Raw genomic sequence first — 26,509 nt, forward strand, 5'->3', positions numbered from 1 at the left:
TCAGCGATGGAGATGGTGGCGGCCTCGTCAGCCTAGCAGCAGGAAGAAGATGTTTGCTTCCAGTGAAAGGACAACATCGCCTTATTGTAAGCTTTTATAAGAGAGTAAACCGCCGTAGAGTTTTTCTGCTGAGCCTGCTGGGATTTAGACACCACATTCCCTCACCTGGAGCCGGCCTCTGTGAGTCTGAAGCAGGGCGCTGGAGAAAATGTCCCTGTTCCAGTCGGCACTTGATTTCCTAGCCGGGCCCGGCTCGTCCGGGGCAGCCAGTCGGGACCAGAATGATTTCGTCGGACAGGTCGTTGAGCTCGGTGACATGAAACTGAGGATCAAGAGGGTGATCGCCGAAGGTGAGATGGTGTAACGTTACCACCGCGAGAAACGCAGGTGATAACGTCTTCGGCGGCTAGGCATGCTAGCTAGCTGATCTAGCTAACAGGCTAGCTTGACTGACTTACTTCGGCTCTATGATAATAGCGTTTACAGCTGCAGAGTTATGAGTCACCAGGTAAACACCAGTTGATAATTTAGTTTCGTGTGTGTCTATCAAGCAACCAATCACTTTCCATATTGTGATATGTGTCGGTGACACAGAGACAGTTTTAAGTTTCAGTTGGTCTTGTGCGTTACCATCTTTTCTTTTGAACAGTGACGTTCTGCTGCATTTTACAGCCTGCAGTTCGTCATCAAGTTAAATCATAATAGAGAGGCCACGAAGGCATCCCGCGATTGAACGGGAATATCAGCGACCACAGTGTTGTTACCAAACTTCTGACTTAACAGGGGACGTTTTCACAGGATTCGTTTTAATGTTAATTACAAAAACGGCCAAGTCAAAGCGTCTGCAGAGCTTTGCTGGATTCTTTCTTCTGACATCAAGGGTTGAGTCCTGGTTGAGTGCCTGGACACCTTCCTCCCTGATCCATCCTTTTTACCTTTTATTCACATGTTTCCAACTAGGACTGCAAAGGAAAGAGAAATGGACAAGAAAAGAGGAAATGTATTGATGCAACATGGTTTTTAAATTTCCAATTTGGTCCGCTTATGAGGTTTTAACTTGTGTGCCAGTTTTCATCTCAAATGAAATAGGGCTTTCTTTATTCATTGTTCTTGATAACCTAAAGAATACAAGTCTTCTCTTGTCTCCTCATCAATTGTTGCAACATTATAAATGCTATTTCAGCAGCTGTGGCTTATAATAACGAGTTTGAATCTGAAATACCGGCTTGTTTGTATGCAACAAAACACATGTGTCTGGTTTCAGGACATGTCTGGACCCAAAGATCAGGTTTCTTCCTTGTGGGACTGAACAGGCATTCTTGTTCTTGCTGCTTAGTGGCAAGAAAATCTTTTTCTGTTCTATCAAACATGGTTAGTTACAACCTCGATTCCAAAAGTGTGGGAGAAACTTAAATAGTACTGAATGCAATAGTTAGTTGATCTTTTTTGACTTATACTTAAACAGTACAACGACAATATATTTAATGTTTTACCTTATCCTTTCACAAGCAAGAATGGAGCGAGGTTTACCGCATTGTGAAACACATGATTGTATGAAGGTTGTTACTACATGGGCTCACAACACTTCAGAAAACTGTTGTCAGTAAACACAGTTGAAAAGGAAAATGATCGCATTCTGTTTTCAATGTTTTTCACAGCGTCACAACTTTTTTTGGAATGGGGGTTGTATTTGTCATAAAAAAGTACTTGTTGTACTTGACTTAAAATCAAAGCAGATGGTAAAAGTTGAGATCACTTTACACTAACCTTTGCCCCTCTCAAGCATCCTGCTGTTTAAAAAGCGTCTTTGTTGTGTTGCCACACCAAGATCTTTCATGAGAATACAATAGGTGGCTGTAACCAGATGGCTCTATTTTTTTTAGAGCCATGACTAGTGTGTTTGTCTACCGTACCAGCCACATGGGCAACAATCATTCAAGATTTGTTCCGCAAGGATATATTTGGGTAGCCACATATTATTCTTGGATCAATTTGAGAAGCCACTCTGTGCTGTGTTGGTCATGAAAGAAAAAGTCAGCACACAAAGTGGCGACTGTCATCATGAGCTCAGTTACACAACCTGAGGAAGACAGCTATGTCCTCTCCAGGTGAGCGAGGCAGAGATAATATCTTCACATAAAAAACAGGTTTTCAGGAACTGTGGCACCTGCATGGCCTTTCCTTTCTTTTGGCTTTTGTGCCCTCCTCTAAGCAGGTGGACAGAAGACAAGACAGGTCTCTTTATTCAGAGCTAGAGTGGCTAAGCTGTGCTTCATTCCTCATGTATTCCTGTAATTATTTAACACAAGGACAAAGATTATACCCAAGCAAGAGTTAACAAGTTTGGGTGTGATGGAGTAGGATCTTTACCCCCAATTTCATTAACTGATTTTTTTTTTGAATGAATTGGTAATTGGAACAAAGTAATTTGAGCCTTTCAAGCTTCTTTTCCAGCTTCCTTTTGCCAGCACAAAACAGAGGAAGGCATGTGATCCCCACAGGGAAGGGTGTGCATTCTTAAAGCAAAGGCACCGCTACTGCAAATAAATGTTGCTGTAACGGGCGGTAAAGGATGTACTGGATCGATAGCTGGCTACGCCTTGTGCTAAGAGTTTGTAGTAGCGTAAAACGTGCCTTAAGTTCTGGGAATGAGCTTCAAGAGCAGTTAAACTCGTGTTGTATTTCATGCTAAAGGCATGAGGTTAAGTGTGACCGTCGGGTTGCTGGTTTGAATCCCAGATAAGGTTAAAAAAAAAAAAATCAGACCACTGAACAGGCCTGGGCACACTTCCCTTTTGTAAATAAAACTTTAAAGATTAGAGCCGTGATTGTGCTCATTCAGGTTTTCACACAGCAAAGTAAGGCTGGTAGTTGATTTACTCATCACTATGGTAACCTCCCCATGGCCTTGTTTGGACTGTGACTTGCAAAAGACATTTACTTGTGAGCACAAGACACACACAAAAGTTGAGCCAAAGTAAATGGTGATGTATTGATGTATAGAAATTACTTATGATTGTGTAGTTGTAGTTATTGTAATGATTTTCTTTTTGCAGCAGCGTGCAGACTGTTAGTAAAAAAAAAAAAAAAAAACTCAGGCTAATGGCCCATTTTAAGCTCTGGGCTCTCAGTAGCACTGATTTGTACAATTAGAGTGGTTTGGTGCTGTTCTATTGAAATGTATGTAACTTCTATAAAAGTATGTCCAGCTGTATGTGTTTCAGCGAAGCACTGCAGAACGTCCTTCCAAGCAAAACTGATTCTCCTTCCTCGCGACAAGCTGTCTAATTATTACCACAGCATTGCACCTACAACCACCAGTCCAGCTTTCAGCCACACATTCAGTGAAAAAGTGTAAACTCAGCGGAGGCCCAGAAGTTAGTTGAAGTGATCTTGTGACAGAAAGTTATACTGTGTTGTTCTTGGCCGAGGCACTTGGTGATGTGGCTGCTCAGTGGCCAGCAGATAAGACTGTGGTTATACTTGGCAGCTCCCAGGTTTAAGTGTCTATGGGTGTGTGAAGCAGGGCGTTGCCGGAGGCTTTAGTGCTCTCAGTGGTCACAAGATAAAGGCTAAATAAATTCAGTATCCTGTGGAATGGAACGGGTTGTTCGGTGTGCTGGTGGTATTTCTACCTTAAAAGAAACACTTATGTGCAATTAAAGGTCATATTGGATATGTCTGTCGGCTTTGTTTCCTTTATTTTTGGTCCCTTTGTTTTTTAATAGCTGTCCTAAGTGATGTCTCAGAGCAGTGACAAATCCACAAAATATCAAAAGTGAATATTTTGTTTCAGTTGTACCTCAGAACCACACCGCCAGTGCTTCTTCATCAGTCATCCGTTTAATGCATTAAACTGTCACACCAGAACAAATCAGACATAGTTGCTGCGCTGTATTACAACACATCACCGCTCAATAACCATCTGAGATCGATGATTGTGTATTTTATAGCTTAAGAGGGCATTACTGTTCAATGTAAATGACCCCCCTTGTTGCGCTCTCTTTGTTCTCAGGTGGTTTTGCCTTTGTGTATGAAGCCCAGGACATGAGCAGTGGTAAAGACTATGCCCTCAAGGTAAGATGAAGGTGAACCCACTGAGAAGATTTCACCTGTTGCTGCTTGTTGCATGTTGACCCACTTCATGCTCTGCCACTCAGTATTGCACATTGGTTCATTCACGCATTTCTTAGTAGGCATAGCAATGTCTATAAATGATGCACTGAATCGGGAACATTAGCTCTGTCCTCATTGACTCCACATTCTACACAAACTGTGCAGTACTGGTGATAATACATATTATCAGTAAACAGCAATCATAATGTGGAATGCAGTATGCATTGTGTTATTACATTTGACTGTACATTAAGATCCAAGTTGGTGTGACACTGCTATGCAAGCCGCATACTATTGAACTGTTTCTGATTTGAATGTACTAATCTGGGCGGCTCCCTCTGCTGCTATGCCGTCGATTATATTGGAAATTTTCCTTGAGCAGGTTCTTATTTAGAGACCGACAAGGCTCAAAGAAGTATGACACAGTTTTGATTATGCGTGGACCATCTGCTCAACACTTTATTATTCTGTCCATGTTGTAAGTGTGCTGCTGAGCTTTGTATGGTTCAGATTCTATGCGTTGTTATTTCAGAAGGTGAGGAATTAAAGGTCCAGTGTGTTGGATTTAGTGTCATCAAGCAGTGAGGAATGCTCAACCGGCTTCAGTCACGCCTGAGATGGCCACTGAGCCAGTGTTTGGTTTGTCCGTTCTGGACTACTGTTGAAACACAGCGGTGCAATATAGTGGATACTGTTGAAGAGGACCCACTCCCTCTTCAGAAATATAGAGCTCTAAGGTAACAAAAGCACAGCAGTTCTTATTTTCAGGTGATTATACACAAATGAAAACACAACTGTGAGGATTATATTCCATCTCTACCAATAACCCCCCCTAAGCCTACACACTGGACCTTCAACTCTCGATAGTTTTGATGCAGAACAAATAAAATGGGCATTTAATGTGATCATCTCTTATCCTGTATGGCCTGGCCTAAGAAATCAGTTTTCTCATGCTCAAAGCAAATACTGTATAGCCCGTTTATTGATGCAATATGCTAGTTCAGACCTCTTAGGTGGTTTTCATGAAAAGATGATGTGTCATCTTATCGCAGAAGAGTGACAATGGTCTGTGTGTGTGCATTTGTTTCAGAGGCTACTGTCCAACGAGGAGGAGAAGAACAAGGAAATCATACAGGAAGTCTGCTTCATGGTATCCTTTTTAATGCTTCCAGACCCTCATGAAAAGACTTTTTTTTTCTTATGCTCAGTGTAGAACGTTTCTATTTTAGCACATGATAAAGGGTGACATGTGACAAAGTTAAATTATAACCCATGACTTTACAAGAGTGTGGAATACGCCTCCAGCGTGGCTTACTGTCACACTGTCATTGCAATTTCCCAGCTTGGGATAAATAAAGTATATCTATCTATCTATCTATCTATCTATCTATTTATTACGAGATCACTTGTATTTTATTGGCAGGGCCACGCAATGCCAGAATGCGCAATCCAGCAACTAATATGTATTTATAGTGCTTAGATTTGTAATAGAGTTGTGGACCCACAAACACAGACTGCTGTGTATTACGTGGTTCTGTCCATAAAAGCCTATTGGTCATCTCATCTAAAGCACTGCGGTGTGTTTCTTGTTTGAGAAGAGGCGATGAGCAAGACAGAAAATGCATAATTCTCCCAGAGTGTCATTCACAGATGTCGGGCTCCTTGTTTGTTTGTGTTGCCTTCATGCAAATTTCCTGCCTGCATACGTGCCGCGTGAAAGAAGGTAAAGCGTCATCCAATCGATGAAAAACATTGCCATACGGAGCATCGTGTGAAACAATAGATGCTTTTCTATCATCAAGCAATGTATATATCGTCATATCACACAGCCCTACACAGATGTGTTATCCAGCAGCTGCCACGAGGGATAAAAACAATGCACTGAAGCATCCGTTGTATTTCAGTGTCTCTGAGGAGGTTTTATTTCATGGAGTTAGAGTTTTCATCAGTGAGATAATTCTGTCAGTGGAGGGAACTAATAAACCTTTTGGCTAGCAGCTTAAAATGCTGGGATGGATATCTCTTGTGCAGTTGGGCAATAGTTGTTTCATATCATGCAGCACATTGTGGAGTCACAGGCTGTTTGTAAATGACGCACTGTGTTCCTGGTTCTGTTGCAACATCGTGCTTTAGGACTAATACCTAATGCTGACGAGGCAGAAACACAAAGTCTAAAGTCACCAGTGAATTCTTCCCATCACCCAGCCATAATCTCTTCCCGCTTTCACTGTTTGTCCAGCACACTACAGTACAGCCTCAGAATAGTAATTGCTCCTTTTTTGGTTTGCTTGGCTGCGCATCACAGTCGATGGCAGAGTAGAACACTTTAAATTGCTGAAGATTTCTGCAGTAACCAATGATTTTTCTCCAAAGATTAAACAAGACACAGGTAAATCGACCGACTTTGTCACCAGAGGATGATTTGGGATTTCTCTCTTTGAGTTTCTGGAAGGACTGACCTGAAGCCAGGCTTGACACCACAGTAGTGTTTTTTTTTCCTGTATGTTCCTTGACCTGCCTGCTCCATAGAAAAAGCTGTCGGGTCATCCCAACATGGTTCAGTTCTGCTCTGCCGCCTCCATCAGTAAGGAGGAGTCAGACACCGGACAAGCAGAGTTCCTGATCCTCACAGAGTTGTGTAAAGGTAAATACACAGCTTCCTGCACACAGACACTTCTGCTCTGTCTCTACCTCTTTTCTTTTCTTTTCCTTCACCGCTGAATCAGTACTTACTCATTCATCGAACTGAATTGCAGTAAATCTGAGTAGTCAGAACCATTTCCCAGGAACTTTAACTGAAAGGCTCTCGTGATGAAACGACTCTCCGTCTGCAGCCTTTCCACTTCCTGCTCTACTTCCTTTCTGCTCGGTCTGGCTGTTCATTTACAACAGACTTTGTTTCCATTCAGCAGGTTTTTCAGCATTGTAAGCCACTCTTTACTTACCCCTGAAAATTATGCATCGGCAGATTTCTCACACTTCAACCTGCAGTCAACAGGCAAGAAAAGGCCATGTGGGCACTAGCAGGTGCCCACTTTCAGTTTGACTGACAGGTTTTCATTCATTCATCTCTTTGCATCTCTCCTGCCTCAGGTCAGCTGGTGGAGTTTATAAAGCGGGTAGAGCAGAGGGCTCCCTTGTCATGTGACACCGTGCTGAAAATCCTCTACCAGACGTGCCGCGCCGTGCAGCACATGCACAAGCAGAAGCCTCCGATCATACACAGAGACCTCAAGGTGTGTCGTAGTGTGGTTGTTAAATGAAACACCTCAATGACTACATTTTCAATATGATACTGAAATTTAAAGCACAGCGATTGATATTACTTTAAATTACTTAAATTAGGGGCGATCATGAGTTAGAATTAAATCTGTATTGATTGATATGCTAACCCGCTGCTTTCTTGATGTGTTGCAGATTGAGAACCTCTTGATTAGTAACCAGGGCACCATCAAGCTGTGTGACTTTGGCAGCGCCACCACTGTGTCACATTACCCCGACTACAGCTGGTCGGCACAGAAGAGGTCCATGGTGGAGGATGAGGTACAAACACACACACTCTCACTCATCAGTTAAGGTTAAGCTCCTCCTCTCCTCTCCTCCTTATAGAATACATTGAGTCCTAAAAGTTTTTTATGGATGGGGATAATTGGTTTCTAAAACCATTATTAGGCCTCTGTGTGGGAACACAGAACACTGTGTTCTTTTCATGACAAATAATCCAAAGAAAGCCGTTTTTCTCAATGCATTTTCTTAATTTTAATTTTGTTTTCTTTCAGACAGCAGACCAACAGTTGTCTGTATCTGGATACTTGTCTCTGGTGTTATTTACTGCAGCACCCCTCAGTTGTGTTTCTGTGTTTCCTTTTTTTTTTTCTATATGTGTGTAGATCACAAGGAACACCACTCCAGCATACCGGACACCAGAGATGATCGATCTCTACTCCAACTTCCCCATCAATGAGAAACAGGACATCTGGGTCAGAGCTTTTGCCTTTTCTTATTGTCCACGATGTCACGGCTAATCCAGGAGTAGTCGTGGTTGTGATTTTCCTGTTGCTGCAGAAGAGAGATTCTGTGTTTAAGCCAAGATAAGATCAGATATTTCTTTTCTGATCAGTAGATGCTAGGGATCCATGAGGATTTAGCTGTGTTGTTAAAACGGCAAATAACACTGCTTATAGTCAGCAGACCAGATATGTTTTGGTCAAATCACAGTGTTTATGGTGCTTCTTTTTTTTTTTTTTTTTTTAATGAGAGAAAATCATGTTATTTTTAGGCCTGTGAAAATACCGTATGTTTTCAGGCTCTATATAATGCGTATTTCCTTTAACAGAGGCAAAATAACAACAGTGACTTGTCGCACTAGACACACAGCAGAAACACAAAGGGCTCTACAGAGCCTGTTGAAACTGATTGAGTCATTACATTCACACATTAGCCTCTCCTCTCTCCTCCAAGAGTAATTTGTGTCTTTTGTCTGGACTGTTTCATGATTTGTTCTCTGTTCTGTTCATTAAGAAAGGCAGCTTTAGAGCTTATTGTGGTCTTTATTATTTCCTCTCTCACGTGCAGGCCCTAGGATGCATCCTCTACCTGTTGTGTTTTAAGCAGCACCCATTCGAGGAGGGGGCCAAGCTGCAGATCGTCAACGGAAAATACTCCATCCCTCAGAATGATGTCAAGTACACTGTGTATCACGACCTCATACGTACGGACCTTTGCTCTGCGTCTGCTTGTTTCTGCCTGTCTCTTTGTTTATTCATCCCTCTGGTTTTCATCTATTCTTGGCTGTTTTGCCTGCACCTTGTTTAAAGCTTTTCCAATTAGGTCAAACAGCTCCACCTGGTGGTCAAGGCAAATATGGCCTTCTCCTGCACACAGTGGCACTAAATTAACTTAACCTAAAAAGAATATAAATTAAAAGTATTCACCTTGATTGCTGTGCATGAGATTAATGACAGCTTGTTAATAATTAATCATGCATCTTTGATTTCCATAGTTTAAAAGGTAAATGATGGTACTGTTGTCTTCTTCATGAATTCCTTCCTGCATGAATCAGGTCATCAGATTTTTAACATTTGCTTTCTTTTCCACTGCACCCCTCCTCCTCCTCCTGTCTAGGTTCCATGTTGAAGGTGAACCCCGAGGAACGTCTGTCCATTACAGAGTTGGTCAACCAGCTGCAGGAGATAGCAGCAGCACGCAATGTCAACCCCAAGTCTCCCATTACAGAGGTAGGTGTGTGCACAGTTGTGTTCAGCACTGAAATAATACCGCATTAGATTTGAGAAGTGATACTACGGTAAAACTGTGCTTTATTTAGGACCTGGACAGGTTTGGTGCTGTGCTGCACCTGTTGGTTTCTTGATTGAGGTTAAAACAAGCAAGTAGATGGAGCTAAATTATGGCTGTGGCTGTTGAATTAGTCTGTTCTCTTAGCCAAGAGACATGGGGAAATGCATTTGAAGGTGTCTCCCACCATGGAGACCTTATTTTTCCTTCCTTATAAAAATAGATTTGACTCATTAGTTGATTAATTCAAGACTTTCCATTCTATTAATGAGTGTGTGGGACACAAGTTTGTCTTCTGTTCTGTTCTCTGTCTAAAGTGGCCTCTGCTTTGGCAATCAGTTTTCAGTGGGTGACAACTTTCGCCAATTGCATTTCAGAATAAACAAGTCGATTGGCTGAGACACAGAAACACATCCTCAGTGTCTGCCAGCCTGTGAAGAGGCTATTGACAGGCCGACCACACGGCTCCTTCCGCTGTGTGTGTAATGGTGTCCTCAAATTGCTGATTTGCTGTGGTTACACTTGTTCAGCCTCACATAGAACCACCACACACACACACACACACACACACACACACACACACACACACACACACAGTGGCAGGCTCAAAGGAGTCTGTATTCTCTTTCCCAGGCTCCTCTCTTCCCAGCTGGCATGGTCCTAATGGGTCCAAAGAGAGACATAGAGGTGGAAAATGAGTGAAACTGAGTAGTAAATAAACTCAGTAGTAAAGCAGTATTTTGGGCGGCATTGTGCCTAAAGGCAGAAAACGTTTTTTTCATCTACCACCAACAGTAGCTAATTCGGCACAATCAGATTTAAGACTTTAGCCAAGGTTTTGGAATAGAAAAGCATTTTACCCTGCGAGGTGGCAGCCCATGACCAACTAATCAGCCACAGCCTCTTATGATTCTTACCACAAATCCACAAATCCTGCTGCTTATCACCAAATCCTCAGCCACAGTTGTGATTTATAGCATGTAAAGCTGATTTCAATGTCAAAAATCTCCAGGTTTCCAGTTCTTTCTTCCAACAACTTTTTGGTGTACAGTTTTCATGTGACAGATATATATATATATATATATATATATATATATATATATATATATATATATATATATATATATATATATATATATATATATATATCTGATCCAGGGTGTGTATCCTGATTTCTGATTCCACCACAATTAAAAATATGAATACTTTTTGAAATATTTTTTTCTCTTTTGTGGAAATCAAATGCTGATTACCACCGTAGGAAAATCTATTTTTCCTGTGCTATAGCACTGCAGACACTAGATTCTTCCATCTTACTCTTAGTTAATGCAACAGCTCAAAACAAATAGAGTTTTTCTGTTTCTCAACCAATTTCTGACCAGCCTGAACCCTGACATGGCTGGTAAATGTGTGCAGAGTGAAGGCAGATTTGGTGATCGCTGATCTGATTAGGGTTAAGAAGGGGCTTCTCTGCTGGACATAAGGAGAGTATAATCCTCCTCCTCCTCCTCTATCTGCTGCTTCGCGGCACAGACATATGGAGAGGCAGACTGTGAGACGGAGCAGAGAGGAGGGAGAGGAGAAAACTCGCGAGGGAAGGGAGCAGAGATGGAAGTGAAACACTGAGAGGGAAACACGGCAGACATCCCGCAGCGGAAGGCAGACGCAGAAGCTGTCTGGACGCCTTAACGCAGACCCAGACACTCCAGTTCTGATCTGAAAATTATTTTACCGAGCCCGTCTGATGCTATGATACGTTTTTAATCAACTTTTTGGAGTTCGTTCGAAGTGGTGATTTCCAATTAGCACTCAGGACTTTTTTTCTGTTCCCCTGTTTTTGGTCCTCTCACTATTATTTTCTCTTTATCCCAATTTTTATTCTTTGTTGGGTTGAAATTGTGTATTTTTTAAATATATTTTCCGTGTTTTTTGTAGATGACATTTTTTTTGCATCTTAGCAATATATTAGTTTTTCTGATGATTTTCTTTTCTTTCTCTGTTAACCTGTTTTTGGTTGCTGCTCTCTTTCAAATCTGTAGGCAATAGCAAGTTTTTTTTGTTTTTTTTTGGATCAACTTAGTTTTCATTTGTTGACCTCCCTGTTACAATGTTGAGTGCGTACTACTGTTGGCGTCCAGTGTATGACGGCTATGAATGTCTGCAGCTGCTGGAGCAGAACGGAGGTTTTGGCAACAACGGAGCCCAGCCGCCCATGCAGATCCAGAACGTCCATAACAGTGCAGGTAAGAGTTTGTTTGGATGATAGTAACGTGCTTTATGTGGGTTTGTGACGGTGTTTCAGCCGAGGGGTCGCAGGTTTGTTTTTGTTTTTTGTCGTGTTTCTTTGTTTTTAGTGTTCACACTTCAGGTGGGGAGGGTGAAACTGAATCTTCTCTAAAATCAGAGCGATGTCATGTCATTATATCAGTGAGCTGTTTTTAAAAGTGAACAGCCCATAACACCATAAGAGACATATCCATAAATTTGTTATGCTGCACTCTAATGAAATAACTTTATACTTACAAACAACCTAGAAAGCTAAACTAGAAACTGTGCCTTTGAGGTGCGATTGAGAGAGACTTAACCCGTATAGTAATTCGTATAGTAATTCTCCGTCAGCCGGAGACACATGTTCACAAGACCGTACACACACACTCTCACACACCCCAGACACCACCCACACACCATGTCGCTCCTGTACAAGGATTTCAATGCTGTGAACACAAGGCTCTTCCTCAGACTGACAAAGTCACAGTCGTCATCTTAAAAACAGAAATGCATCTTGCAAGCATACATTGAACATAGTCATCGATCAAATAGTAAAGAAAATACATTGTGAATAAAGCATATACACAGGTTAATATATACAAAAGGTACATAAAGAAAATCACAGTATATGAAACAAATCATATACCCCCACAGCCATAAAGGCAGATGGCTTAATAGCCGTCATACTACATGCATATTATACACACATGACACACCACACCTGTTACAAATTGCCACTCAAAAAACTAGAAACAAGAAACTACTTCATAATATTACACAGATTACAAAAGCTACATAATAAAATCACAGTATATAGACAAATCATGTACCCCCAATAGTACGCCCATAAATGGCCATCACAAATACTACCTATGAGAGGCACCTCTGTCTGTTTATGTAGTATTATAAGGAAACAAATCCCACCCATACCCCACCCACTCTGCTTTCAGTAGTAGGACGTTTGCAATTTATGTAAATATGTGTGGAAATCTCCCAACATGGTGAGGTATCCTCCTCTCAGTTTCATATCTTTGTCATTTTGAAATGGTTGTAGTTGGGCAGGATTGATTGTCCAACATGGTTTCACTTACTGCTTCAAAGCCTACACACAATATTCTAGTCACACTGTAACCCACTAACCTCGACCGATCTCGAGCGTAAACCCGAGTTTGTAGTATCAGTCTGTAGCAGAATAGACAGGATGAAGCACAGGATTGATTGCCTGCCAAAATTGAGGGTGCAAGAGAAAACAAACTTGACAGCCACAGACCACATATTGGTATTTGGCAGGATGACTTTTGGTGATTTCACACCCTGCAGTATGTCTGAAGCAGACTGAAGCAAAGTGTGCAAGTCTTAAAGTAGCTCATTCTTCTGTTGTGGGGGTTATTTGAATTAAGATTTTTAAGAGCACGATTTTGTGAGAAAAATCTGATTTCTTTTGTTAATCTGTGCCTTTTCTCTAAATGAGCATTACAGGCTTATCATTTTCCCATCTATGCACACAAACAACCATACACACACACACACACGCACAGTCCATTAAGAGGATTTCTGCACGGCCAGTCAACCATCTGTCGAAAGGCAAAGTGTGCATGTTTGCTGTTTCCTTTGAGGAGTAGCTCCAGTCCTCCTGTCCATTCACACTATCAGGCCTGATAGTGATTGCATGAATGTTTTTGTTGTCGTTGTGGGTGAAACTGTGACACCGATTCATCCAGCTAAGCCCAGTGTCAGCGCTTCAGCCATGACGATGTCTGCAAATCTCTTATTTATATCCCACCTACAGGCATATACGATCCTGATCAGGCAGGCAGCGGCCTCCTGGATATCTTGAGGGGAGGAACCGAGCGCTTCCTGACCAACATAAAAGACACTTCCTCTAAGGTCATCCAGTCAGTAGCCAGGTAAGGTGCTCCAACCTTGATGTCATGATCATTGTTTGTTCATATTCTATTTTCAGGCTTATACGTTTCATTTAATCCTTAATGTCATGACAATTCAGTTAGCCATGATCGTGCTTTATTTGTGTATCACAGCCAATTTCTTCTCATTTGGCATAGCATGGGCATGTGTTGCTGAATTAATTTCATGATTCCTATTATGTTGGTTAGCCTACGGTGCTAAACATTCAGTTGAGCTTTTCACATTTTGCACTGGCTGCTGTAACTTCACAAATGCCTGCACCACCTTATTAGCTTTGGTAGTCATTACTTAAGTTTGATAATGGGGAAAAAATCTGAGAAAACTATAAATTTACTGTACTGAAAGTATGCATATTTTTAATCCCGACTTCCACCATACAGCGTAACAGCTGTCTAAACATTACAGATTGTTATTTTTCAGCTATCATGTTTCATCAGTTGCATCAACCCGAAGTAAATGTCCATGATCCTACACTTTTAAACTGTCTATGTAACCATTCATGCTCATGCCTACCCTGGCCCCAGATAGTCCTTTTTAAAGGAACATTTTGCTGCTTGACTGTAGTTTTCCACTCTGATGGCAGATTTGCAGTTACGAATCTCCCAGGAAAAAAAGAAAAACTTTTATTTCAGGTTATCTCTGATTGGAGCTCTTTCACCAACAACATAAGTCAGTGTATGACAGCAATCAGCAATGCTCCAAACAATCTTTTACAATCAGGCAGCCTCTGTGGCTGATACGTTCGATCGGGTTGAAGATAAGCAAAGTGTTCCTTCAGTAGCCTCTCTATCCATGTCCAAGGTTTTGGTGTTTCATTTGGTTATCCTATCATCGGTTTGTTCCATTTGTTTGGTCGTTTTGTTTATTTTTTGTTGTTTCCTTTCTCTGTCCCAATCCCTCATGGTCCCACTATGTGTCCATCACCTAGCAACCCAAGGTAAATATGGGTCGGTGAAGTGCGTCAGCTCATGTGTTGCTCTGTGTGTTCCTGTAGTTTGTGTTTGATTTAGAGGAATAAAAACCCTACTAAGCCATTTTGCCGTGTCGTGTCCATCATCACAGCTTGCTGATCCTAACATCACACATTCAATAATTCAATTGAATGAACGCGGAGCGTGATGTGAATGGAAGGATGAGCAGCATTTTAAGAGTGAATGGGAGGGTGTAGTGATTAGAAAATGACATCTGCAGTGATGGCGTCATTATAGCCCCTGCATCATGTAGTCTTTATAAAGCTAAATATCAGAAAGCAGTGCGAATGTAACTTCCCTCAAAATTGAAGTGGTCTGCTAAAAATATTGACATTGACATTTAGTTGCTGCTTGTTATAACCATCATACAATTTGCACGTATCATTTGTAAGGACTTTTCAGCTGCCTAAGTCACTGATATAAGCTAATGCCATAATTTATATCAGTGGTTCTCAGCCTTTTTTGTCAGAGAGCAAACATTGCATTACTTTTAGCTCTTACAACTGTTTATTCATTACTTTTAGCTATTTTACCATGCTTTTAGCTAAGTATATGAACTGTTTATCTTTTACCTTGAGCTTTTTCACCAATTATTTTAACTTTAGGATAACTTTTAAAACTGTTTCTACATTACTTTCAGCTATTCCTCCATTGCTAACAGCTAACCGTTATCTATCACATTCAGCTAACTGTTAAAACTTTTTATCCTTTACGTGTAGATAATTATTTGACCTATTTATCCATAATTTTAGCTAACTATTGTAAATGTTTGATTACTTTTAGCTACCCATTTTAATCATTTATCCATTACTTTTAGCTAGCTATTTAGATGGTTCATCCATACCTTTAGCTAGCTATGCATTTGCAACATGTTTTTGGGCATTAAAGCTGAACATATATAATATAATATAATATAATATAATATAATATAATATAATATAATATAATATAATATAACATAATATAATATAAATATTATTTGAATGTGGATTTCAAAGTGTGTATTATTAATTAATTTTTTTAATATATTTTTTTACTTGATGTGCCCCTGGTAACCCCTGATTGGGAATTACAGGCCTGTATGAGTGACTGATTGAATGAATGAATGAGTGAATAAATTAGTAGTAACTGGTAGTTTAAAGTTTTTGATATGGCTCCACTGCTTACTAAATCACCCTCTCAGCTATGTCTGTGTCCTAACCAGCATCACCCGTCTGTCCTGACACCATACAGATAAAATGGAGTGGCATCAGCAAATATAGATACATTATGTACTTGTTTATCTACAGTTTTGTGTGTGTGTGTGTGTGTACTAAATTGTAATTTTAGTGGGAATCTTATTGCATGGATTTTGCTGTAAAGTCCAATGTAGCCTACTTTCTACATCAGTGAACTGCCATTGACACTTAACACCAAGGAGCTATTGGCAGTAATGATCCTCCTGAGCATCTTCCCATGCAGCAACAAGGATCTGCCGGATGCATGTGCTACATAAATGACTCAGAGGAAAGATATAGTGGGGATTTATTTAGTCTAATTTGCATGTTTGTGAGACAGCAGTCATCAAAGCTGTTTAAAATTCTGTATTGTGTGGTAGCCCGGACAGAAATGCCCATTCAGGCATTGAACCTCTCCATCCTGCAACATCGTGGTTTCCAAACCAGAGTTCTCTTAGTATATCATAATACAAACATTTCTTGTTTCCGAACCAGTTTGCATTACCAGAATGTTAATGGCTAATGTCTGTGTATTTCGACCTCAGTCGTACTGTTTGATTTGTTTTTTATTTTTTTTCTTGTTGTGATTTCTTATTTTCCTCCCTACTATGTTGTATACCAACTCCTTTTATAAGTGTACTTGCAATTTCTCTTACAGCTATGCCAAAGGGGACCTTGATATTTCATACATCACCTCCAGAATAGCAGGTATGCATTCCATAAAACTTACTTAACTTTTTTTCATCATCACTTCCTGTTTAACATTGTGAGGAAGAGATAAACCTTTCATGTAACAGTTACACATGTGTCTTTGTATTTTTGTGTGTGTGTGTGTGTGTGTGTGTGTGTGTGTGTGTGTGTGTGTGTGTAGTCATGTCTTTCCCAGCAGAGGGGGTGGAGTCAGCAATAAAGAACAACATTGAGGACGTCCGCCTGTTCCTTGATTCACGTCATGCTGGCCACTATGCTGTCTACAACCTCTCCAGACGATCCTACAGGCCTTCTCGGTTCCACAACAGGGTAAGAAGCGTGTTTTTATGTCTCCCCTGTCTCAATGTGGGCCATTGCTGTGAGTGGATAGTGTATTTACTCAGTCATGGTGTCAGTTGTGTTTTTCTCTATTTGGCACTATATTACATAGTTGTATTATTGCTACTGTGTTTTGCTTTTGTATGTTGAGCTATTCTTCCAGTTTCTTTTGTGCAGCTAGCCAGGACCTCTTGTATTCAGATGTGTGTGTGTGTATGTGTGTGTGTGTTTAGGTTTCAGAGTGTAACTGGCAGGTGCGCCGTGCTCCCAACCTCCGCAGTCTCTACAGTGTCTGTAAGAACATGCATCTATGGCTCAAGCAAGACCAGAGGAACATCTGTATAGTACACTGTCTGGTAAGTGACTTCTTGCATGCTCAGATGGGTTAAGATGGGCAATTCAAGGAAGGAGGAATTCAAGATCCTGACATAAGTAGATGATAAGGAGAAAAAAAAGACACCTGCAGTATCTTTAAATGCTTCTTTCACCTTTTGTTCCTGTAGGATGGCAGAGCAGCGTCAGCGGTGGCAGTTTGCTCTTTCCTGTGCTTCTGTCGCCTTTTCACCACAGCTGAGGCAGCTGTCTACATGTTCTCAATGAAACGCTGCCCACCTGGCATAGCACCTTCACACAAGAGGTATATGCAAATTATGAGATGCGGAAGAGGCTTGTGGGTTCAGAATCATGGAATAGATCCTCAACAGACCATTTGAAGCTTTTACCTCCTGATCCTGATCCTTGATTTTAATTGTTGCAGGTATATAGAGTATATGTGTGACATGATGGCAGAGGAGCCCATCATCCCCCACTGCAAGCCCATAATAATTCGCTCCATCATCATGACACCCGTGCCGCTGTTCAACAAGCAGCGTAATGGATGCAGGCCATTTTGCGAAGTTTATGTAGGAGACGAGAGAGTCCTCACCACGTCACAGGAGTACGACAAGATGAGGTAAGCAGATTCACACACAAGGCTGCCTGTCAGCTCTCCTCAGATAAAAGGAGTGAAAAATGTTGCTATTTCAATTATTCATCCTCTCTCTCTTACACTCTTTTTCTCTTTTCAGGGATTTTAAGATGGAGGATGGGAGAGCGGAGATTCCCCTCAACGTGACAGTCCAGGGAGATGTACTGGTGGTGATCTATCATGCCAGATCTACATTGGGAGGACGTCTGCAGGCTAAGGTATACACACACTCACACAAGCTAAACTGCAGCACACACCAGCTGTTAGCACGTTCTGTGTCTCATCTGTTTGAGAATAAATAAAGAAAAATGGTGAATGTGGACAGAACGCTAATTTTAAATTCTATCTTGTTGCATTTCAGATGGCATCCATGAAGATGTTTCAGATCCAGTTCCACACAGGTTTTGTCCCCAGAAATGCAACCACTGTCAAGTTTGCCAAGTATGTACACAATTTTGAGAAATGTTATTTACTAATAAAGATTATTGACTCTCAAAGCATAAAATTTCTTATTTCCTGCTCAATAATATCAACTACAACAGATAGTAGTGTTTTATATAACTCTTTCTCGATCATTTCCTCTTTCCCATTTACCTGTTCTCCAATCAGGTATGACTTGGATGCCTGTGACATCCAGGAGAAGTACCCAGATTTGTTCCAGGTCAACTTGGACATCGAGGTGGAACCCAGGGACAGACCCAGCACCAAGACCCCTCCTTGGGAGGGCTTCCAAACCAAGGGCCTCAACCCCAAAATCCTTTTCTCCTCTCGTGATGAACAGCAGGAGATCCTCAGCAAATTTGGTAGGTGGCATGACTTAAAACAAAGTCGGGCTCTGGGAATAGGAGTGTTAGAGTTTGCTGTGTGGTTTGCTGGGTGTCTCCATCCATCTGTCTCTCAGTTCACTTATTGTATATATCAGAAATATTTGTTATTTTCTGCCCTCAAACCAATTGAAAACATGTTTTTCTGCAGTTTTTCTAAGTCAAATGTACTCATGGACTTAACATCAAACCTCGATCACTACAGGTAAGCCCGAGCTGCCTCGTCAGCCAGGTTCTTCAGCATTTTATGACTCAGAGTCGCCCCAGCCGGCACAGACCCCAGAAGGCTCCAATGTAACAGAACCAGAATCTCCTGTGAGCACTGATAGCAATGCCAACAACTTCTTCCAGACGCTGGATTGGGAAGGTATTACACTTAACATGTTGTGATAATATTTTGGAGTAAAAATTGCTTGACAATAACCAGAAATCTAAGGCAGTACAAAGCAAAATTGTCTAGATTTCTGGTTACTGTCCTCCATTCTAAACTAGTTTGTTGAAACTTGTTTTCTGCCCTAGTTCTCCCAGACAAACCATAAAATTGCATGATTCAGGAGAAACATCAAGTATCGTGAGTTTTTCCCCTGACCAGCTTCTTGTGTTTGTAGATGTACGTGGTCCTCACGATGCCTCAGAAGGTCAAGGAGGGGGATCCATGAATGACCAGGAGGACCTGAGTGATCAATCAGAAGGAGATTCCTACTCGTACTCTGCCCCCAGTGGGGAGCCACTGTCACGTGACACCAGCGAACAGCTGTTTGATGCTGACTTCCAGGTGGGAAAGTCCTAGAAAAGGCTGATTATGTCACATTATGCCATGAATACACTATGACTTCCTTTACCATGCACCCTGTCTGTTTTAAATGCTTGACTTTCTGCCTCAATCATTCCATTTACTTCTGTTGTTCCTTGGCATCCCCTCCAGACCTCCCCTCCTGCAGCTGAGGAATCTCCTATCAGTGACACGGCTGACCTCTTGGGGTTGAACTCTGACCCTCAGCCTCCTTCCGCATCCTCAGCCTCCTCCTCTGCTCCTCAGCAAGGGCTCCAGGGAGGAATGAAAGCTGCATCCAGCAACAGTGACCTCCTCAACGACCTGTTTGCACCCCCTGCTGGTCAGACAGGAGCAGCGCAGGAAGACTTGTTCTTCAGTGGACCAAGCAGTGGGGCCACACCAGACTCAAAACGTAAGGGTCAACACTGAATAGGTGCTGGCTGCATTATTATTGAAAACTTTTCAGGCATCCGTAATGCATTTTTTCTCTCTTGCTGTGTCTGTGTTGCAGCCATGAGCGACCTGTTTGATCCATTTGGGATGGGGTCTGGCTCTGGTGTTGGCTCCAGTGTGGGATCGTCTCGGCAGGCCTCTGGACCGGACCTGTTTGGGGACTTGTTGGGCTCTGATAGTTCAGCCACCAGCGGGTTCAGCTCAGCTCACAGTAACCCGACTCCCGCTTCCAACACAAGCCTCTTCAACCTCAGTAAGTGCATTGGCTGCTATGATGTCACTCAGCGCTATATCCCACATGCTCCTGCTTCATCATATCTCACCTTTTCACTTTGACGAGATGATTGATTATACTCACCATGCTCAATCGCAACAAACATCTCTGAAGTATTTTAAAATCTTCTCACTTCTGCTGCACCAACATTTAGCTCTTTTTTTACAATGTGGGTGTCACATTCATACCTCTATTGACATATCCTCTGTGCAGCGGCTAATGGTAACACACAAAAGAAATTTAACTGGTGATACTTTGTGTCCTAACAGATAAGATAGTGAATGACACCCCTAAGATGACATCATCAGCCAGCCATCCAGACCTGCTGGGTGGGTGGGACAGCTGGGCAGCTGGCAGCACTGCTGGCATGAGCGCCACCACCAGCAAACCCACCTATACCAACACAGGTAGGTGTCGGAACGTTATGTAGGGGTTTGTGGCTGACTGGCTTACTGAGCACTATGAACTCAGTTTTATTGACTGTCTTGGAAACTATGAGCCCACAAAATTCTATCTGACATACTGTCACTGTGTCTGTAGCTTCTGGTGTGTCATCTATGTCGAAGGCCAAGTCTCAGACCTTTGATCCTTTTGCTGACCTGGGAAACCTGGGATCCAATTTACCAGGTAAGATGTTGGGGCAGATATCCAGTTGCCAGTAATTGTGCCTTTAAAAGAAAAGAACTCCACTCATGAAATTATGAATTCATAAATTTGTCTCAAGTTACTGTCATTCCTCTGTGTTTCTCGCAGGGTCCTCTGGGCCTTCTTTTACCACAAAGGCTCCTTCCTCCTCTGCTAAGCCTCAAGCCCAGCCCTGGCAGTCCGGAAGACCCACCTCAGCCCAGAACAAACCTTGGATGTCCGGATCAGGACCTGGGTCAGCACCCAAAGCATCCTCAGCGTCTCAGCCTGCGGGCACTCAGTCCACCAAACCCAACTACAACCTCAACTTCTCCAGTGTCATTGGTGGGAGAGAGGAGAGAGGAGTCCGTGGGCCTGGATTTGGTAAGAGACCCTGAGTAAAAGCTAAAGAATTGGTTACCCAAGTCACCCAATTTTTATGTTTTGATTTTACAAAATTGTCACTCAAATTTTTTTTTTATTCTCAACTTACATAAATTAATGAATGGGACTTGTATTGAGCACTGGAATTCACCAGCTACTGAAAATGGAAGAAAATGAAAACATTAGCAGGAATTTGTAATATTTAAGTGCAGTATTGTGTTGATTCTCTGTTCTGTGTTGTTCTGCAAACGCTTCTTTGGAATTGAGCCAAGCGGTAGAAAAAGTTGAGCAAGTGTAGAGTAAAAAAAAAAAATTTAGCATTTATGCTGCACTTGTTTCATGCAGCTACAGCACAAGACTTCATCATGTATGACAAAGTCTATATGCATCTTTTGATTCCCACACAACTTCTACGTCGGACCTTCATTTGTCTGTGCTGTGTTGTAACGCAGGCCCCAAGCCGAAGGTAAAGGAGGATGATTTTGAGGACCTGCTGTCCACTCAGGGTTTTGCCTCTAGGCCTGATAAGAAGGGACCAAGGACCATCGCTGAAATGAGGAGACAGGAGATCACAAAAGACATCGATCCACTTAAATTACAGGTAACGAATTAAACGCATACGTGACAGACATGTTGTGCATTGAAGAACAGACTGGAGGGTCTTCAGATCTTTAGAATAGCAGGATAAATCTGGTTGGGAAAAGTGAAAAGAGCAGTGCTAGCCTCTCCCATTACCATCACTGAGGTGCCCTTGAGCCAGGGGGTTGTACGGGGCAGCTTCCAGGTGTCAGTGCATGTAACTACAAGTGTGAATAGAGTGTTGATAAATGTTTTGGTTACTGGATAAATGACCTTTGTCCACTTGATACACCAGATGGTTTTACTAGAATAAAAGAGGATCCTGAGCAGCGTAATCAGTCCTTTCGGTTACTTGCCAGCAGGACTGCTTAGATCTACCAAACATGGCACCTTTTGGCAGGCGATACCCAGAGCTGTGCCTCACAAAGTAGCCTCCAGGTGCTGTCCCGTGTTTGTGCCTTTCAGCAGTAGTAGAGAAGGTTTGTTGTATTTTCATCCTGCAGATCTTGGACTGGATTGAAGGGAAGGAGCGAAACATCCGAGCGCTGCTGTCAACTCTGAACACGGTGCTGTGGGAGGGTGAAACCCGCTGGAAGCCTGTGGGCATGGCTGACCTGGTGACACCTGAGCAGGTGAAGAAGTACTACAGGAAGGCTGTGCTGATTGTCCATCCAGATAAGGTACAGTATAACATGCTGCTTTTACATTTAACCAGGGCAGGGATAAAGACTTCCAAGACAGTTGCAAGGCAAAATTGAATGCAGCTTATCATAAATGTTACTTTCAGCATTTACAAATATTTCAACTGTCATCTTCACTGTTCTTTATTAATTTTGCAAACATATGCACTCTGCAGGCGACGGGCAAGCCTTATGAACAATACGCTAAGATGATCTTCATGGAACTGAACGACGCCTGGTCAGAGTTCGAGAACCAGGGATCCAAAGCACTCTTCTAAAACCCCAGTCTGGATCCCAAATAGACCAGACCAGACCGGACTGGACTGGATTTGACCTAACCAAATGTGGGTTAGACGGGGCCAGATTGGACAGGACTGAGCCCACATTGGGCCTTTGGGGGCGCAGAGCCTCTGAGAGGTGTCCTCTCTACCATCCCCTTCACTCCCTTCGTCCTTCTTTACTTTCTTCTGTCTCTACAGTCAAGGAAAAAGACAGTTTGCCTCATGTCCGACTGTAGTGAAAATGTCCTCACTGGTTCATAACGAGCCTGTTAAATAAACATTGTGATAGGTCTTAAACTCACTGCCTACCTGTACGACTGCCTGAGTGGTGCTGCAAACATCAGGAGGGAGGAATGGGCGACAATCACACGAAGAAGAAAAAATGGAAAAGAAATCAGATAAACAAGGACTTTTAAAATGACGAAGCTGCTCGTCATGTCAGCAGTGTTCCATTAAAAAGATGGACTGACCCTACACTAATAAAATGCTGGTGACTTTTGGCTGTGGCTGGTAAGTTTGTCGGTTGTTTCTGGCGCCGTTGCAGACATCCACTCATTCAGCTGACTGGTTAAGAAGATACAGAAACAAAACTGAACATGGCTGTGAAGTTTTCAGCATGCCAGTTTGCAAAACGTAATTTGAATGTTAAGTTTTTAAGCTTAGTTGCCTCCAAAAATATTGCTGATGAATCTTAGAACATACCAACCACTGCGACCAATGGACAAGAAAAAAACCCTCTGTCGTGTCTCTAATGCGAACGTGGATTAAAACCTCCCCAGGATTTGAAACACAGTAGATCTGTTGATAATACCCAGTAATACTCTGAAGAGCCACTGCTGCACCTTTTGGGATCAACGCTTGGTTGGGTTTGCTCTTGAGCCATTTCCTCTTCAGAAAGATGAGACTATTGCCTGCTGAACACTACTTGTGCTGCTTCTACCATCACAGTTACTGCTACATACACTCCTCAGATCGATGTTAAAACCTGCACCCCAAGCTTCGGACTTCTGACAAAGGAGCTGAACTTGTTCTGGAGCCCCCATATAAACCCGAGCGGGCAGTCTGTCATTTTTTGAAGTGCTCTTTTAATTCAACCCACTCAGGCTATACTGTGTAGCTAACTGCATGCTCCCCCCACACCAAACCTCAAGGTATGCGTGTGTGTTTGATTTCAAACCAGGGTAGTCCAAAGGGGCAGGGGGGGCTTTTTTTTTGTTGAAGTGCTCTTTTCTTGTAGCAGAAACAGATGAGTCTACCTGCCTGATTACGCTGAGTGGCAGATTTCATGCCTTCCCAGCACTGACACAGCTCATTGCTCTTGAGCACCTCCATCATCACTGTCATTATTAACCCCTCTCTGTGTCTCTGGAAGCTCCAGCTCCCCCCCTATTCAGTGGCCATTTTTTTTGACATTGTGTAGGAGATCAAAAAAGTGAAGGAATGAAAAGAGAATCTGGTGATTTAATCTGGTTTTAATCTGTCGTGTATTGTTTGTGTTCATTCTGAGCTTTGAGCTTAATCATCACTTCAGTGTAAATATAAAAATATCATCCATCAAGTGGCTTTGTTGAGATTACAGCCTGGGCTGTTCATTACTGAGCTCCATGTTCATTGCGTGAATGGTTTTGTGTTCGTGTGCGTGTTCATGCTTTCTTGTTTGCAATCGCAATCTTTTCTCTTGTGGTTTAATTTTTTCAGCCTCTCCCACACTTTTTTTTTATTGATGTTTTTCTTTTCAAAAACAATCCTTTCAACTTTTTTTGCTCTTTTTTTCCATATATTTTTTATTTCACGTTTTACCTCATGGACCAATCAAATCACCTGTTTTCTTATTTATTATATTGTTTTTTGGGAGGGTTGGGGGTTATAAAGACATGTAGTCATGCACATTAATGGCACAAGTGAAAAATTTCAGATAATATATAAGTGGAATGTGCTGAGTGCGAGCGGGACAGTTGTTGATCACAGTGAGTCTCTTTGTTGCTGTTTTCATTCCAAAGCATCTATTATTAATATGAATGTGCTTTTACAAATATATATCCTCCCTGTTGTTAAGTAGTATGTGTTTATCATTTGTTAAGTCTTTTTGTTGTTAGTTTTTTTTCCTCTTAAGGCAGAACTGAAGTTGTTTCTGTTTTGCATTTTGACATTTTGTTAAAAGTCCAACACGAGGGGCCAGTAACTGAAGTAAGAAAAAAATACACAAACTGATGCTTGAAATTCAGTTGAAACTCTGACAGTATGATCATAGTATAACGAGGGGGGATTGCAAAACCACATCGGCAGTGTTTACTGTACCAAATTACATCATACTAATATGAATGTAGATTACAGTGCAAAAACAAATGATTAAAAAATCTTTTGATCTGTTTCATTGTCTTTATTGTGAGGATTTACGGCGGCTTCACATTCACAACCTGCTACTTTTTCCCAATGGTAGAAAGCTCACAGGTATTGTGCTTTGGTACTGAATCTAGTTTTTATGCACCTCATTCTAATTCTGGCCTTGATCATCTTCATGTACCATTTTGTTTGGGACCACTAAGCGTTACTTATTTGAATGATTGAAGGACTTATCAAATATTGATTACATTTAAAAGGAGAACCAGGCCAAATGGATGCTACCACCACATTCAGCCAGTTTATTCTTTATAATCATTGAGCGTCAACGTATTTTACAAAAGGTTGAACCTTTGAAAGCTATCAAAAGATTTTATCACAAGCACAGAACTGACTTAGAAAATGAAGCCTACATATACAGCATCTCTTCCCCTGTCTGTGGACTTGAAATAGTAAAAAACACTCTTATGATGAGTTACAGCTTTATTTCAAAGGTGGATCAAGTCAGTCCAAAAGCAATCCACATGACCAATCAGATTACATTTCCCCTTCAGAGCACAGACTTGGAACACAAAACTGTAGCGCATCACATGGTCCATACAAAATGAATTTTGGGAGGAGGGGGGTGAGAAAGTGAGAGAGGGGAACTAGAAAATGTCCTCAGTTCATCCCCTTTTAAACTCTGTCCAGGTTTTAGCATCAAACTAATCTAAACATTAGCGCTTAATTGATACAGAGAGGAGAGATGGCGGACAGAAGGCGACAGAAACAAAAGCGAAGGGGAAAGTTTTTTGAATGTGTCACTTCAGGAGTAAAAAAAGGGGCCTGGCACACAAAATCTGGGATTTTGAAATGTGAAACAAAGAAATAAGAAAAAAACAGAACAAGTTGTTCCTCCCACCCTTATCAACACAGGCTCAAGTGCAAACTATAGCAACATTGGTCGATGCTACAGTATTCACATGCATCGAGTGTATGCGACGTGGAAGCAGATGTTCTGGAGAGATGGGAACACACCAAGAGACATCAGGCCCCGCCATTTATCTCGTAGGAATCTTCATCTCTCAAGCACCTCTTCTTCCACTGCAAAAAAAAAAACTCACCGAACATGCTTTCTCGGAGAAATACAGAAAAAGAGTCGCGATATGTTTCTTTACTTTTCCGCACACTTAAGACAACAGTCTGTTGTGCCGCCTTGAATGCAGCGGTTTTGGCATGTTGACATCTGGTTCGAAGTTTTTAACAGGAACAAGGGCCGGAAAGGCACTTCAGAGTGTGGATGTCCCTTCGATTTCCTGGCGGTTCTGTCGTAAGCCCTAAAAAATTAAAATATCAGCTGGTTGACTCCTTGTAAAGCTTTGAGTCCTCCAAATGACCAAAGGGGAATCTGAAAGAGACAAAGAAGACAGGGGCCTGGTCAGTGACAGCTGGAGGTTGTATAATCATTTAAAAAGAGGTTAGAAACAGGATCAGAGAGTAAAAAACTAATAACGGAGATCCAATCTG

At 41.8% G+C, this 26,509-nt stretch overlaps 2 protein-coding genes across 3 annotated transcripts in view; one reads left to right on the forward strand and one right to left on the reverse strand.

Annotated features, from left to right (window-relative positions):
* On the forward strand, positions 1-25,026 carry gak (cyclin G associated kinase). Of its 2 annotated transcripts, XM_041936674.1 has the most exons (30): positions 1-350; positions 4,016-4,077; positions 5,207-5,266; positions 6,646-6,760; positions 7,210-7,352; positions 7,534-7,659; positions 8,007-8,096; positions 8,692-8,827; positions 9,241-9,353; positions 11,576-11,654; positions 13,469-13,586; positions 14,534-14,542; positions 16,452-16,501; positions 16,665-16,813; positions 17,056-17,178; positions 17,326-17,459; positions 17,580-17,774; positions 17,890-18,007; positions 18,151-18,230; positions 18,399-18,592; positions 18,819-18,980; positions 19,222-19,388; positions 19,539-19,800; positions 19,900-20,094; positions 20,385-20,522; positions 20,656-20,742; positions 20,869-21,123; positions 21,576-21,724; positions 22,206-22,382; positions 22,559-25,026. In XM_041936674.1, exons 1-30 carry the CDS (start codon positions 209-211, stop codon positions 22,658-22,660), a joined length of 3,930 nt encoding a protein of 1,309 aa, XP_041792608.1. In that variant the 5' UTR covers positions 1-208; the 3' UTR covers positions 22,661-25,026. The 2 variants fall into 2 exon arrangements, with proteins under 2 accessions (XP_041792608.1, XP_041792609.1); XM_041936675.1 differs by lacking the exon at positions 14,534-14,542.
* LOC121606390 (fibrous sheath CABYR-binding protein-like) overlaps positions 24,957-26,509 on the reverse strand; it is a 12,423-nt gene continuing 10,870 nt past the window's right edge. The window contains exon 11 of the mRNA XM_041936676.1: positions 24,957-26,390. The gene's annotated coding sequence lies outside the window, so the exon portion shown is untranslated. The remainder of the gene's footprint in view (positions 26,391-26,509) is intronic.

Source organism: Chelmon rostratus, chromosome 5 (genome assembly GCF_017976325.1).
Source record: "Chelmon rostratus isolate fCheRos1 chromosome 5, fCheRos1.pri, whole genome shotgun sequence".
Taxonomy (NCBI): Eukaryota; Metazoa; Chordata; class Actinopteri; order Chaetodontiformes; family Chaetodontidae; genus Chelmon; species Chelmon rostratus.

Coding starts and splice junctions, on each gene's coding strand:
- gak (XM_041936674.1), top strand. CDS start 209: ATGTCCCTGTTCCAGTCGGCACTTGATTTCCTAGCCGGGCCCGGCTCG. Junction 5,267..6,645: donor TACAGGAAGTCTGCTTCATG/GTATCCTTTTTA, acceptor CCTGCTCCATAG/AAAAAGCTGTCGGGTCATCC. Junction 7,660..8,006: donor GGTCCATGGTGGAGGATGAG/GTACAAACACAC, acceptor ATATGTGTGTAG/ATCACAAGGAACACCACTCC.